This window comes from Microtus ochrogaster, chromosome 15 (assembly GCF_000317375.1).
Source record: "Microtus ochrogaster isolate Prairie Vole_2 chromosome 15, MicOch1.0, whole genome shotgun sequence".
Lineage (NCBI taxonomy): Eukaryota > Metazoa > Chordata > Mammalia > Rodentia > Cricetidae > Microtus > Microtus ochrogaster.
Window position 1 is genome coordinate 20,224,954 of NC_022017.1, and position 16,766 is coordinate 20,241,719.

The 16,766-nt window shown below is 38.0% G+C and overlaps 1 protein-coding gene across 1 annotated transcript in view; it reads left to right on the forward strand.

Annotated features, from left to right (window-relative positions):
- Positions 1-16,766, forward strand: part of Abcd2 (ATP binding cassette subfamily D member 2) — a 40,299-nt gene that overhangs the window by 16,221 nt on the left and 7,312 nt on the right. Inside the window, exons 6-8 of the mRNA XM_005354318.3 lie at positions 1,912-2,057; positions 11,625-11,770; positions 12,984-13,068. Of these exons, the coding sequence (XP_005354375.1) occupies positions 1,912-2,057; positions 11,625-11,770; positions 12,984-13,068 (377 nt within the window). The remainder of the gene's footprint in view (positions 1-1,911; positions 2,058-11,624; positions 11,771-12,983; positions 13,069-16,766) is intronic.

Genomic DNA, 16,766 nt, shown 5'->3' on the forward strand with positions numbered 1-16,766 from the left:
AAAAAAAAAAAAAAGAAAGAAAATAAACCGTGATCCCGTGATCCAGTAGAAGACTCTTATGGACTTTAAAAATACTATGCAGATGTACATTGTAACAACATACTGTTTGCTATTATATTTGCCCCTGGAAGCTGTATTTCAATCCGAATCTCCATAGAATAGGATAAAAAGTTGTGTTTTTTCAGTGTTAATTGGGAAATACAAAATTATTGTTTTTGGTTTGTCAAGACAGGGTTTCTCTGTAGCTTTTGGAGCTTGTCCTGGAATATGCACTGAAGACCAGGCTGGCCTCAAACTCACAGAGCTCCACCAGTCTCTGCTTCCTGAGTGCTGGAATTAGAGATGTGCACCACCATAACCTGGCTGGGAAATACCTACTGTTTAAGGAAAATTATTTTCATCCTTTTGTTGTACTTCAAAATTAAAATTTTGATTTAATCAATAAATTCAAAGTGTATTTAGTCAGCATTTTTTGAGAACTTATGCTAAAGAAACACATAAATGTAACAAAGTTTTCCAACTTTAAAAAAAACAAACATGTTAAATTCCTAGGAATTCCTAATAGAAACTTAAGAATGTACTACTCCAAAAATCTTTTGGAGAGTACTCATGCATCTGTCAAATTAATCATCAAGGAATCTAGAAGAGAAGCAAGTCAGAATTCATTCTTTGTAGGTTCTCCTCAGGACCTTCTGGCATGCTACCAATTCTCCATTGTCTTAGATTTTGGCATTTGTGTCTTCTCTATGACAGAAAGTAAGATATTTGTGTCCATTCCGTGGAAATATAAAAACATAGACATCCTGTAGAGCTCCACCTCTTGGCCTTTCATCTTATATTCAATTTTCACACCACTGATTATAAAACAGATCAAATCTGTAAGCAGCGTTCCTGTCCCTTGCTCTTCATGATGCCCTGCACGTGGGATAGGAAGGCAGCCTCCCCACCCCACTGAGCACAATGCGGACACCCGAAGTCCAGCTGTTTAAATGTAATTGGTAACTAAGACAAATGACAAAGGGGAGCTTCTGATAACAAGTTGTTTTATCAATAGATGATATATGTCATATATGATTGCAATTCATATAAAGAGAGTGAATATTTTATGTGTATACAATCTTCCTAAGTGAATGATGGGCTCCATGACACCCAAACCTGATAACATTCAACTCCATTATGTAAAGTTTTATACAGAAAAAGGTTCTGTACATAGTCAATACAGGCACAACCTTTTTTTTTCCCTTCAATTATTTCAATCCTTAGATAGATGACTCTTCAGAACTAGAGTCCGGAATATGGAGACTTGCCTATATGTGTTTAAATCCAACCCCAACCATACTTCATGGTGCAGTGCCCTTGCTTTCATCTGGTTTTGTTTCATAAGTATATTTATCACATCTGTGAATGAAGCAGAATAAGAATCATCTTTTCTCTTTGACTGTGTGCTTTTGTAGCCTTTCAACCCTGAAGTAAAAAATTAAGAACCCAGCAGGCTCCTTGGGTAACTGTGCTTTATAGTATATTCAATTATGAGTTGCATTTGCATTTATATAAATTTAATTAAATGGTGGTACAAATAAAATATAATGTATTTTTAATTTAGACCTTATGATTCATCTTCTTTCCTGTGTAGCTCATTTCTCCACATGTGCGTAGATCTGATAACGCTATCTCAGTTGAAGTGTTGAAGAGTCAGTGTTCACTCTAAGAAGATCCATTTTCTTGCAACTCATTTTACAATCCTTTCAGCTTTAGAGAATTGTCAAAGCCAGACTTGACATTCGAATACTGATACATTTTCTCTAATGTCCAATATTGTCACATTGATCGAATGTTTAAATCACTTTTAAATGCTACCAAATGAAATAAATTATTAAGTATTGCAACTGACTATTTTATTTCTGACTTCAGGTAGAAGAAGGGATGCATCTTTTGATAACTGGTCCCAATGGTTGTGGGAAAAGCTCTCTCTTCAGAATCTTAAGTGGGCTGTGGCCTGTGTATGAGGGAGTCCTCTATAAACCACCTCCCCAACACATGTTCTATATTCCGCAGAGGTAAGACATTCTTCATATTAAGTGAAGACCATTGCCTTTGCTCTTGAATTGTGTTTATTCCTCAGGCTCTTTGGTGTATGCTCAACTAAGGGTATTTTCATTGAGAGAAGCTATTGAATAAGTAGGAATGAGTTCAGCTGTCCCCAGAGTTCTTTTTTACTGTTTTGACTGTAATAGATTCTGGGTCAGTGCCGCTTCTTGTATTTTCCACGCTTGATAAGATGCTAAGAATATTCAAAGACTTCAGATGTCCTGGGAAAGAATAAATGGATCCAAAGAATAATTAGATGTCAGATTATCTTCTTGGAGATAACAATAGAGTGCTTTGGTTCTATTCAGGTCTTTCCACCATATTACATACACTCATGTGCCTGAAAATTCTCCATTCAAGCCTGAAAGCGTCCTTACAGTCTTTATTGTGATTATTCTACATAGTTAATAATCTTAACTACCTTAATTAAAATTGTTTTAAGCATGAGAAAATAAGATAAGCAAGGAACAGCTCGTTGTTTTTGCCAAAATCTTTAGCCATTTTTCCATCATAACAACTACAGAAGTATGTAAACTCAACGTTATATATTTGGGAGTTTAAAGTATTTATTGTGGGTGAGAGAAAACCAGGTATAGACAAAAGATAAGCTTCTGTGGTCCCATGAGTTCTTCAAGTGTCAGCCAGGTTCAGTAGATACTGCATTACAGGCATTGCATCCGGGTCACCCGGTCTGCCATCTGGGCCAAGCAGACAGGACACAGTGTTCCCTCTGATCAGAGGACTTCACGGAGACATGTATTAGAGAACCTAGGATGAAAGCATGGGGCTGGGACACAAGTTCATGTCACACTGAGGGCTGGCATCTCACACATTAGTCCCCTCTTCTCTGTCAGTAAAAGGTGCTATCATCCTGCCCATTGGTCTGAGCTTTGGACCGTAAGCAGCAGTTAGAGTCTGTGACTTTATTTTCTTCCAAATAGGACTCATGGCAGTAGTAGCAGGATGCAGTCTGGTGTATAGGAAGATGAAGAAAAGTGTTGGCTGAAAATGTTAAATAAGAGCAGTGTTGTTGGTACCCGAGTTTAACACAACTCAAATGCCATGCGACACAGTAAGCACTGTTTCTTCTCTGTCTTTTGGGTAACCCCAGTTTTCTACCTCAGTTTGAGTTTTATAAATGAATGTAGCAAGTAGCCTGATTTCAATGTTGCACTTAAGCTATACAGTATAGAACCACGCGAAAAATTTTCCGTCAAGAAATGTATTCTTGATGAAAATGAAAGCACAAAAATAAAGTTTGCTTTTACCCATTGAATATTTTATGTATTGTATGAATGAAACACTTTTGAATATACATGTGTTATAGTGAAAAGAGTTTCCCAAGTAGTGGGCAAGTTTGTGGAGGTGACTAAATTAACCTTTACCCTTACAGTGAAAGAGCCACGATGTTTAACAATAAACAGAAATTGTTGGGAAGTTTTTCTTATGAAATGTATTTTTGCCTGAGCAAAACTGCCAACTCTAACCTAGTTTAAGGAAAAAAAAATAAGCAGGAGTAGTCCATATTTTAATTCTTACATGATTATTGTTTTAAGTCAGTTCACCTGAATTATATGCATCTAAGGGCATGGGAAATCATATTTACACTTAAATTTTATAGAGTCACTTTCCTTCTGCTTTTGTTCAACATTTATTTAAAACACAAATGCAAACAAGGGAGTCCAGTTGTAGTGTTTATTTCTTATATTCTAAAAGCCAGTGATTTTTTTTTCAAGTAAGTTTTCAAAAGATCACAGAAGATTTTATTACATCATAGAAGATAACAATATGACTTCTTTTAAAATGTGTATCAGTAAATGAACTTAGACCATCAAACAAATGACTACCATGATTAATTTTTCCACGACTCCCTAGCAATGGAATGTAAGCTAACTACTAGTTTGGCAGAAAAACCAATGCAGAATTCAGGCCTGTGTATGAATTCTATAAGTCATTAAACAGATTCTACAGTTAATCATTGTGATCGAAGTATTTCTTATTAGAGAACGGGTCTGTTTATGCAGTGATTAAATGCAAAATGCATCGCTACTTTCACTGGTGAAAATGCAGTAGGTTTTATGACAGTGGGTTTCTGATATTATGTAATAAGCAAAATAAAAGTACTCGGGGAAAAGTTCGCAGTTGGTTTTGGACCAAACCTTCACACACAGGGACCAACACAGAAACGCTCCTCTGACTCATTTTAAAAATTGGGAAACATGAATTCTTGAAAAATTGTGAAATTGCACTTGCATTTTCTCAGTTGGTGTCTTCTAATGCTTTAGCAATGTTCATAACAAGAACCAGATCATTGGGAAACTGGGCCTTGGTACATGAAGACAGAGTTGGTCTGTATAAATTGCATCCACACCATTGTCCCTCACCCTGTGTTCATTGATGACAAAATATAAGAACTGGAGCAGCCGTAGGTTTTAGGACAGAATGTTTCGTCTGGAAAGTGCATTAGCCACCTTCCATCTGTGGGCTGGTGAATGGCAAGAGGCTGGGGCTTTGCTCAAGTAGTACTGGGAACCTATTCTGGCACTTTCCAAGGGAAACCTAATATCCTGCACCATCTGAGTGTGCCCCTTAATCAGATGGCTGATGCTCATCACCCCTACTGGACCAGCTTTCATGAATCTCAAGAAGCATCTTCCACTTTGGTTCCAGTTTGGTGTATTTCCTGAATTATTTTTTTTAATTCTTGGTACCTTTTCTCTTCTTCCCAAGCCTCTAAATATAGGCTGATGACTCTCTGCTCTTGTTTCCACTTCTTCCCGAATTTATGGTCTATGATTCACTTACTTATCCCTTGGTGAGTTTCTGTCTGTAGCTGTCACAGCCCCCAAAGTCAACTTTACAGTTCTACGTGCATTTAACTTAGTTTCCTAGCTAATCAATACTATTAGTGCACTGACCATCATCAAAATGAGACATTGAAATAGGGGATGTGGGAGAACCTAGAGGAAAGAAGGGAAGGAAGAATGACAAAGGGGCACTTTGCATCCCTTAGTGGTGCTTTAGCTAGACTCCAGGGATCATTAGTATACGCACATTCTCTTTCCAGCAACTTCTATGGTTGGGCACAACCCAGCCTGGAATTGGGTTTCATATGTTCCTGTCTCACTCTTCTTCTTTGAAGGAAATTATCTCAGGAGGGAGGCGCTAACGAAGCTCTTACTACTCAAAACGGCATGCCCACATACATACATCAAACAGCCAGAGATAGACTTAGACTTCCTACAGTCATATTATCAAAATTAGTGTACATATGTCTAAATTCTGCCCATCTGTCACTCTGAGTCTGAGAAATAAAACGTTAAAAAATGAAAGATTATATACAATCTTCATAAGGCTTGTATTAAACCAGGTGGTGGTGGCTCAAGCCTTTAACCCCAGCACTCAGGAGGCAAAGGCAGGCAAACCTCTGAGTTGGAGGCCCGCCTGGTCTACAGAATGAGTTCTAAACCAGCCAGGGTTACACGGGGAAACTCTGTCTCAAAAACAAAAGCAAAAACAAAAGGAATTGTATTAAATTAGCCAAACTTCCTGCGGGTGGGAGGCTCTTGTGTTGAACCCACGCCTCGGGCATGCTGAGCACACACTTCCCCCACTGAGCTTTGCTCAGGACTGAATGACCGCCAGATTTCCTTCCTATTGGCAAATCTGCCTGTCTGCTCTGGCATCTTACTCTATAAACCATCTGTCGATTTTGTGACTTGCACTGGGTATGTTGCCTAATCCTCTTTGTGATGGATAAATGTCAATTAGCAGTTCTTTTTTAAAGAAATTGCTGAAGCCGCCATGAAGGCTGGGTAGATCTAGTTCTTGAGGCTAATTCCTTGCTTTCTATTACTATTATTATTCTATTATTCTATTGGATGAGGTAATTTTCATAATAGTAAATGTCTTTTCCAAGTTGAGTATCTCTTATTTCACTAAAAAACATAAGAATGTTAGGAATGATATTATGCACTCAGAACTCACATCTTGAGCTTGCTGTGCATGAAAAAGCCCGATAACATGATTGGTTCAACCTGCGCTTTTTTTTCAGTGATTGGCAGTGAGTATTCATGGTTTGCGCCGCCTTCTTCCTTTTTGGTCACACGGCTGGAGAAATGGCTTATTACTCTTCAACTTTACACTCCCATGCTTTAGAGTTAAAACTGTTCAACCTTTATCAGTATTATCCAGTTAAACCATATAGTTTTGAAATGCTTGACTCTGAGCACAAAGGTAGAGATTATACTCTTCCATGTTCTTCTCTTCTTTCCTCCTTTGTCTCAAATATAGAATAATCAAAATCCAGAAAAATCTAGCAAACAATAAATTATATCAAAAAGTAATATCAAAGCCGGGCGGTGGTGGTGCATGCCTTTAATCCCAGCACTCGGGAGGCAGAGGCAGGAGGATCTCTGGGAGTTTGAGGCCAGCCTGGTCTACAAGAGCTAGGTCCGGGATGGGCACCAAAAGCTACAGAGAAACCCTGTCTCGAAAAACCAAAATATATATATATCAAATAGTTCAGTGTTAAGACCAGATAATGAGAGTCTAAAGCAAATTTTAAAAATATCTAGGATGCTTATAATAACTAATAACTATGAAAATTTAATTACTGGGTATGGATTTGATCTCCAATACTTTTACTAAGACAGTTAATCATTTTTTTAAATAAGTGCATATATAAGATATCACAGAAAAACAATTACAGTTCATTGCTAAATTCTTTCCCAGGAGGAACAAACTTTCCTTCAGACGTACATACTTTAGATATTTCTATTAGCATCGTGAAGACTGGGTAGGACATGAAGCACTGCAAAGCTATCGTTATTTTGCCTCATCATCAAAGAACCCTTGTAAGATAAATTTCTCTCTGTAAACCAGAGAAAATTAGATGATTTTGAAATATCTATAGAAATTATAAGTATTTTGATGAAGTTACAGATGTACTCTGCTTTTTTAAGAATGAAAGCATCTGAAGTATTGCGATCTTGGAAGTCCTATAAACTACACCGGTGAACTAGAGGCTAGCCAAAGAAAATCTACATAAACCTGAAGCACTTTGTTAAATACTTAACAGGATCTATCTTTTACATCTATACAGACACCTATTATCCATTAATCACATTAAGGATAATAAAACTTACTATGGGCTAAAAGTCCACAGACAACTATCCGATGAGAGTGAAATATTTTGTATTTATTTGTTGTTTTTTCCCAAGAATTGTTTTCATTGCTGGGGATCAGCCAGCACTGCATGACAGGCAAGTGCTCCACCAGGGAGCTACACCTCCATCCCGCCTTTGTTTCGTTTTCACTTAGAGAAGGCAAGAGAAATGAACTTCTTATTTAAATGACGATCACTTATTGAGCACCTTCCTTCGTGCCTGTGTTACAGTAAACAGTCCTGCCGCATTATCTCATTTAGCTGCTTCACTCTGCACTCGCGATAAGTGGAATAAAATAAGTGACTTCACAAACGAACCGGGTCAGGTTCAGAGTTGAGTGATGGTACTACAATAGTGAGATGAGGAGTCTATCCAGAACCACCTCTCCAAAGCCCGTTATCACAACCGTTACTCTACACTGTATAGCACAGAGTGTTGGATGCTGAAACACGGACAGGAATGATGACTTCATCAAATGCCAGCCGTTCATCAGGGTGTACAGCAAAGCCTTTCGCGGTGTTCATAGACTGGATGTAATTTTAACATTACAGTCTTGTCTGTGCCATGTGATGGAACTGCTCTTTACATTAGCATCTATGCTTTATGCTAAGGTGGAGGAGACCTGCCCCTACCGATGTGGGTTACGTTAGAGCTGGCATCAATTTCAAGTCAGTAAGCATTCTCTTTCCTAAGGTCCCGAATAGTCACTAAGCTGCAAAGTGGTCCTACTTCACATCAGTGCTAGTGTTATGATTTGTAGGTGTGAATTCAAGATAATTCTGCAAATGACTGCTTAAGGTGATGTGTGTAAGCAAATGAACATGAACAGTATTCTGCTTTAAGAGAATGTGACTAGAATGGATAAGGAGAGGAGAGAGGGCTGAGGGAGAAACTTCCAATGTAGGACAGGAATGTGACTGGAGATGGTTCAGTTCTTTTGGAAAACAGCTTGGCGGTTGCCCAGAAAGATCTTTGCCCCACGGTTTCTTTTATTGGTTTATACCCAATGTGCATAATTCTCTAAAGTAGTAAACAATGAAATATCCTTCAGGAGATGAATGAATGAATCAAATGTGGCTTGCACCTACAATACAATATCATAATAATATTCAGCTCTAGAAAGCAATATAGCATATTCTAAGACACGCTTGAACCTGAGAACATTTTGCCATTAGGGAGAAGTCAATTGCAAAAGAGCACATATTGTGTGAGTCTGTGTATTTGTTATATTCAGAATAGGCAACTCCATGGAGACGTGAAACAGACTGGTTACAAGGAGCCGCCAGATGACAATGTCTGATTCTGGCTATGGGGCTTCTGGAGGTAGGAGTCAAGAAAAGTTTTCTCAAGCTGGGGTTGACAGCCAGTTGATCTTGTGGATGTGTTAAAAGCCACTGAATCATAGACATTAAAGGCTGATATGAAATCTTAAACACATGCCAAATTAAACAAAGATACTCAAGTGGTTCTTTGCATTTGCGAAAATCTTTTATGTATGTGTGTAGTTGAAACACAAACATTCTTATTTCAAATAATAGTTAGATATAATACAAAACAATTATGTTCTAAGAGTCCCTCAAAGAAACACTTTGTAAATGCTGTGAAAAAAATAAGTGGACATTTAGTCTGCAAAACATGGTTTGTATTTAAAGCCTTTCTCCTCAGCCAAACATACAGGGCTGTTGTAATTTTTTAAATATTTTAAAGATGTGTATAAATGTTTTACCTGCATGCATTTCTATGCACCACACGAATGCCTGATGCCCTTGGAAGTCAGAAGAAGGTATTGGAGCCACTGGAATTTATAAATAGGTGTGAGCCATCACATGGGTACTGGGAACCAAATGGGGGTTCTCGGAGCCACAACATCTAGCTCTTACTGTCTGGATAAAACAGACACTTACTTAGGATGGCCCGGTGTTCCTGACAGAGCTGCTCCAGTTGGGCACAGTTTGTGAAGTCCCTGCCTGTGTTAGTCTGCTGCTGCCACAAGTCACCAAATACTGGCGGTTTAAACCAATGAAGAGCCAAACTGGATGATGCGGTGGGTAGGAGCACTTGCTGTTGAACGCAAAGAGAAATTCACCCTATTGCCTACATGATCTGAGTGTTTGAAAAAATGGCCTTCAGATACTCCAGGTGAGAATGGAGTTACGAAACTGTTTTGAATCATTTTATAATTTCTTGAAGCTCTGTAGCCAGTGTTTCTTAACTCGTTCCATTCCTATCCTTTTCCTCCTGTCTTCTGTGCTCATGGTATCTGTTTGATAGTGATAAACAACAGTCAGTTCCTTGCGTCTCAATTAATTTTAGCTGTTTAGTTAATTTTATTCATCAAATAATAACATTTTAACATGACTATAAAATCAAAACTTGTATAGAAAGGGTGTGGTGCACGCCTTTAACCCAGCACTAAGAGGTAAAAGCAGGTAGATCTCTGTGAGTTCAAGGCCAGCCTGGTCTACACAGGACAGGCAGGGCTACATAGTGAGACCCTGTCTCAATGTCTCAAGAACAGAAGAGAAACAGAGACAGAGAGAGAGAGAGAGAGAGAGAGAGACAGAGACACAGAGAGACAGAGAGACAGAGAGAGACAGAGAGAGACAGAGACAGAGACAGAGAGAGAGAGACAGAGAGACAGAGAGACAGAGACAGAGAGACAGAGAGAGAGAGAGAGCGCAAAGAAAAGATGTTTAGAGAACATGTTTACTCTATCCATTTCACCTCCTTGGTGACCTTTTCTGGCTTGCTTCTCCTGTTTCTTCCTGCAGGTGAAACCAAAGGTGTGTATTTATATCACCTTCATCTTCTTTTCATAGAAGGTGACAAACTGTCTACTGGTGTTTCTCAATTGAGGACAACTTTGTGACCTAGGGGAATTTGCCCCATTGTGGAGACTTGTAGACAGTGTTTAAAATCATGTTCGATTAGATGATGCTGACACCTAGTGGAGAGAGACCAGGTGTGCCACTAACCTTTCCTCAGCAGATGCCACGGGCAAGGACATACAGTCAGCTTGTTGAAGCTGCTAGGAGACACCCTGCTCTGGGTCCGCTTTCACCTTTTCCTTTGCAGCTGAGTGGTGATTCCAGAACTCACTCTGTTTCTTCCTGGGTATCTGTCTGGCCTCTTTAGTGCCTCTCAGTAGGTCCAAATAGAGGTCCTCTCAGGAGGTAGAGAGAGTCAATTCAAGGATTCTCTCCGCCTGCTCCTTTAACTAGGCTTTGGATATTTTGACCCTGCAAATGGCACTGTAATGGGTAAGCTCAGGAAAGTTTTCCTTTTTGACATTTTTAGGAGCATATCCTCTGAGAAAATTCTCAGAAGTAGGTCAAAAGGCAAATGACATGTCAATTTGCCAGATTTCCTGCAAGGAGGTTGGATTTTCACCATGGTATGGGAACATCTGTTTTTCCCTTGGGCCCGTCAGCTGACTGAATTATCAAGCTGTTGGATTTTTTCCTAGTCTGATAAACAAGAAAAGCAATGTCATATTAATTTACATTTTCTTACTTGTGCCTTTCAGTTTGTTTGTCTACATTGCTGTCAAAACTCCAAGTTTTATGTTTAATGTAAATAATTTTAGATGTACAGAAGCAATCTTTATCAGATATGGCTGTAATAGTCAGTGTTTTTTAGATGAACAGAACTGACAGAATGACAGACGGATAGATAAATATTGATTTATTTAAGGAAAATATTTAAAGGTGATTTATTAGAGTGGCTCACAGGCTGTGGTCCAGCTAGTCCAACAATGGCTGCCTACCAAGGGAAAGTCCAAGAATTCCACTGTTCAGTCTACAAGGCTGGGTATCTCCACTGGTCTTCAATATATGCCAGGATCTGGAAGAAGTACGCACTAATAACAGTGAGAGAGTGAACTTGCCAATGAAAGTGATGACAAGCAGGCAAAGAGAGAACGCTTCCTTCTTCCATGTCCTACATAAAGGCTGTCACCAGAAGATGTGGTCCAAGTTAAAGATGATAGATCAAAAGATCAGAACTGAAAGTAGGTCTTCCCAATTCACGTGTTTTAATTAAGAAGAAATCCTCACTGGTGCGCCCAGACCCTTGGGTTTTAGTCAGCTCTAGATTGAGTCAAGTGGACAACAAGACTAGTCATCACAGTGGTGAAACAAAATATTTTTGCTGCAGAAAATAATCAAATGATCGCTTATCAAAAGCTTTTCTGTTTGTATATCTCTACTGTTTTCATAAACCAGGTATTATTTTGAAGACTCGTCAAGAAACATAATATAATCCTATAAATTGAGGGCTAAAAGTCTGCTGTGTTCCAGCCAGTAGGCTGTCACTCTGGGTTAGCTAACATGCCTTTATTCCAGGACTCACATGCTGGGTGTTTTGCAGGCCATACATGTCTCTTGGAAGTCTGCGTGATCAAGTCATTTATCCTGACTCAGTGGATGACATGCATGAGAAAGGTTACACTGACCAAGACCTAGAAGGCATTCTTCACAGTGTCCACCTCTACCACATAGTTCAAAGAGAAGGAGGTAGAGTATGGCATTTTTTAAAGTGTGGTGTAACTTTATTTACAGAGCAATTGTGGGCTGTGTGTGATGGTGTGCACCAGTCATGTTAACACTTGGGGCATGGAGGCAGGAGGGTCAAGAACAAGTCACCCTCTTCTGTGCAGCAAGTCTGAGACTACATCAAAACATTGTCCCCTCCACTTCCAAAAAAGCATCAATTAATTAAGTAAGTAAACCTAGCTTTGGTACTAGTTACCAAATACCCAACAGAAACAGCCTGTGGGATGCATTTCCCCTCTTTCTGAACGTTTTGGGGATGTCCCTCTATCATAGTGTAGAGGAGGTGCTACAGCACAATTCTCACCTGGGAAAGCCTCTGGCTTTCTCCTTCTCTCCCTTTTGTTTTTCCTGAGTTTCATCCCGGGTCTTCTTTTTCAGTCAAGTCTCTCTAGAAGTGCTCTCGCTAAAACACATAGGCATGCTGCACAATGGCGGACTAACTCTAGTCAAGGTGACAATAGTGATGACTATCCCAGGCGTGTATCAAGTCTGTCTTTTCTGTATATGAGATACTATTAGACCCTTGCAGCTAAGTAGGGATTTCTTCTTTTTCTGTTATAGATATTCCAGTTTTGCCTGTCTTGTGATTAATATGGCACCTTTCCCTTTTACCACTCTCCATAACACCATAGCTAGCACTTAAAGACCTTGATATTTACATGTATAAGTATTCCTTAGGTCACCATTGTTCTAGATGTATGTAAAGTCTATAATGAAATATTTACTAGCTGAGCTCTTTCACCTTACATTAAATATCATTTTGAAAAGTAGATTTCACACAATTTGTTTGTTTTTAGTCCCACAATCTTTCTAATATCTAATATGTATATGTATATATATATAATCTTTAGGCAAGAAATAAGAGATTAAATAGCATGTAAAACTTCTTAATTGAAAGTTTATTTAGAATAAGACATATATGAAAGAGTGGGAATGTGTATATGTATGAGCTTTCAATTCAGCTGGTTTCTAATATCATATTTAACATAATATACTCAGGCATATGGCTCTGGAATCTATCCATATGCTTTACAAAATCAAAGCTCTTCCCATTTTCAATCAAAACAGGCCACGAACTGCTAGTCCAGAATAGAAGTAGTAACAAATCAGCAAAGTATCCGTAACTGTGTGTATGTATGTATGCACATTTATTGTTTGCTCGTTTGTTTTTTAGGATGGGATGCTGTTATGGACTGGAAAGATGTCCTATCAGGAGGGGAAAAGCAGAGGATGGGTATGGCCCGGATGTTCTATCATAAGTAAGTGTGCTGTGCTCAGAAAACTATGATCCGTTACTGACATAATAAAGCATTCAGCAGGATTCAGCAGTTCCATCTTAGGTTACGTAATATCGGACTGGGAGACTGGAGAGATGGCTGGATCAGTGGCAAAAGGTGCCTTCCACCAATCACAACCTGAGTTGGATCTCTTAAACCAGTGGTTCTCAAACTTCCTAACGCTGCAACCCTTTAATACAGTTCCTCATATTGTGATGAACCGCAACCATAACATTATTTCTTTCCTACTTCATAACTGTGATTTTTCTACTGTTATGGATTACATTTGATATGCAGGCTATCTGATATGCTACCCCCAAAAGGGGTTGTGACCCACAGATTGAAAACCACTGCCCTAGACCCATATGCTAGAATGAGAGACCCAACAATTACTGCACATTGTCCTCTGTGCTCCAGATGTACCATGATGTGCACACTCACACACAAACAAGTAAACAACTGTAGGACAGAAATCGAATAAAACAAAGACAGGAGGAGACAGAGAAACTGAATGACATTTTTAAAAAAATATCTTACTAAATGTGTATAAAATTTATACTTTTGAGTGTGTCTATTTTTTATTTCACTAGACACTCTGTATATTTCAGCTTATAAGATAATAGCACATATTATTTATCAGAATAATATATCATAATTATATGTTTATTTAGAAAACACTGATAGATAAAAAGAATTAGAAATATTTTATCTCATTAGCTGTCAAAAACATTGTTAAATTTTTGAATAAATTTCTTTCTGGTCTTACCATGCACAAGTTGGTAGTAACCTTAACCGTTTTTATGCGTTTCATAATTTGCAGTTTATATCCCTTCCTTAGTTTCATATGCTATCATATGCCTCTCCTTGTTATTCTTTAACACTTAGCCTGAGTTCGCTATCATTGTTATAAAATGTATGTATTAAGTATATGTTGTAGGTATACAATTCAATAATCTTTTGTAAATGTAGGAACCTTATGTAACCAACAACTCAACCAAGACAAAGAATGTGTTTATTACTCTGGAAACGGCTCTTTACCCCTTTTTTTGGTCCTGTTCTGCATATGCCCATAACTGTTCTGGTTTATCTGCTTTATAACCTCACATAAATGAAAGCATGCTATATGCAATTTTATACATATCTGTGATTTTTAGGGAAGAAACATAGTTGTCTTAATATGTATTATACTAATAAGTTGACATTGTTAGTCTGAGAATAGACAGTCTTTTTTAAAAAAATGAACCGAATTTTTTTAACTCCGGACTTTTCCTGCTATGATTTGAAGTGCTGCATTCTCCAGTGAGATTCAAGGGCAAACAGCAGCTTGACATTTATGGCCAGCTGTTAGTCCATCTCTGTGAACTGGCTTGAGTTTCATCCCCAAATACTCAGCAATATGATCAGCAACCTGTGAAGGGTGATGTGGTAGATTGCAAGTGACCAGTTTCCTTTTCTCTGTGTTAAGAAGATAACCCGATATTTCAAGTACCTGTAATTTGGAATAATTGGGATTTGTGATTGTGAAGGGGTGTAGGTCTAACATAATAATGAGTGAAGATCAAGTCAATTCTGTGAGATCGAGGAAGACAAGCACGTGGTTAAAAGGCAGCACTTTTGCAAAAGAATCGGATAAATTAGAAAATTAAGCACAGCGAAGGAAAAGTGCAATGTTGAGAAACTGCATCTTCCCATCCTCACAGGATCAGCAATAAGGTCATGACAATGAGATGACATCACATACTGAACTTTAATAGGAAAGATCTGAGCCAGCCACAACAGAGAACTCTGGCCAGAGATTATACCATGCATACTATCATAAAGCATAAGTAGAATATGCTTTATGAGAGTCTTATGATTTTAATATTTAAAGAATGACCAGGAAAATTCTGTCTTAGAAGGATAGCTTCATTCTTTCACATATCCTACGCCATTAACAATACAGCAAGGGGGCAAAAGAGAAACAAAATCTAAGAGATGACATCATTTAATACTATGAGTATTAGTTCTGTAAGTGCCCAATCTCTCTCTCTCTCTCTCTCTCTCTCTCTCTTTCTTTCTCTCTCTCTCTCTCTCTCACACACACACACACGGTCTAAGTCTGCCAAGAAAACAAGTATATGATTCATCTTACATTCCTTAGACTAGAAGTTGCTATAACAACAGAGTACAAAATATACTTTTCTCTATTTAAAAATAACATATCTTCTTTAGTTCAAAACACTCTAAAAAGCAAGACAAATACAATAAACAAAGGGCTTCATGAAAAAGAAAATTTTACCTAAATATTTCTCTTTTATTCTTTTTTTCATCTTTTCTCCTTAACTAAAATCACAAACAATAATTAAACGGAGAAAGAAATAATATTTTATAAATACTAACAACTCTGCTGTTGTCTTGGGGACGCTGCACTGATCATTAAACACTTTCTTAATCAATCCCATGGAGCATTAAAAATGCTTTAACCCCTGCATCTAGGAGCCTTTACCATCTCCAGAATAGGTAACAGGATCCTATTAATTAGCAAACACATGTTAGGAAATAACTTACAATGCCAAGTTTATATAAAATTAAAAATTTCTACTGATTTGGTGTTAGAGGCCATGAGTTTGAAAGAGAATAGGGTGGGGTACATGGGATGAAGGGCGTGAAAGGAAAAAATGGGGGGAAATGATGTAATGATAATCTCAAAAAATGAAAATTAAAAATAAATAAATAAATAAATATGATTTCATGGTGAAAACTGTCCTGGAAAACTTTGAAACTAAAAGAAGTAAAACCACCCAGGAGAAATAAACGACAGGAAATAACCAAATTGAGAACTGAAATCAATAAAATATAAATGAAGAAAACAATACAAAGAATCAATGAAACAAAGAGCTGGTTCTTTGAGAAAATCCACATGATAGACAAACCCTTATCCAAACTAATCAAAGGGCAAAGAGAGAACATCCAAATTAACAAAATTAGAAATAAAATGAGGGACATAAAAACAGATGCTGAGGAAATTCTGAGAATCATTAGGTCATACTACAAAAACTTGCACTCCACAAAATTGGAAAATGTGAAAGAAATGGACAATTTTCTGGAGAGTTCAAAATTAAATCAAGACCAGGTAAACAGGTTAAATAGACCTATAACCTTCAAGGAAATAAGAACCGTTATCAAAAGCCTCCCAGCCAAAATTAACCAAAACAAAACAAACAAAAAACAAAAACAAAAACCAGGACCGGATGGTTTCAGTGTAGAATTCTGCCAAAACTTCAAAGAAGAGCTAATACCTACACTTCTCCAGTTGTTCCACACAATAGAAACAAAAGGAACACTGTCAAACTCTTTGTTATGAAGCTACAGTTACCCTGATACTGAAACCACACAAAGACTTAACCAAGAAAGAGAATTATAGACCAATCTCACTCATGAACATTGATGCAAAAATGCTCAATAAAATACTGGCAGACTGAATCCAAGAACACATCAAATAAGAAAATCATCCATCATGATCAAATTGGCTTCATCAAAGAGATGCAAGAATGGTTCAACATATGAAAATCTAACAATGTAGGCCAGGCAGTGGTGGCACACGCCTTTAATCCCAGCACTCAGGAGGCAGAGGCTGGCGGAACTCTGTGAGTTCGAGACCAGCCTGGTCTACAAGAGCTAGTTCCAGGACAGGCTCCAAA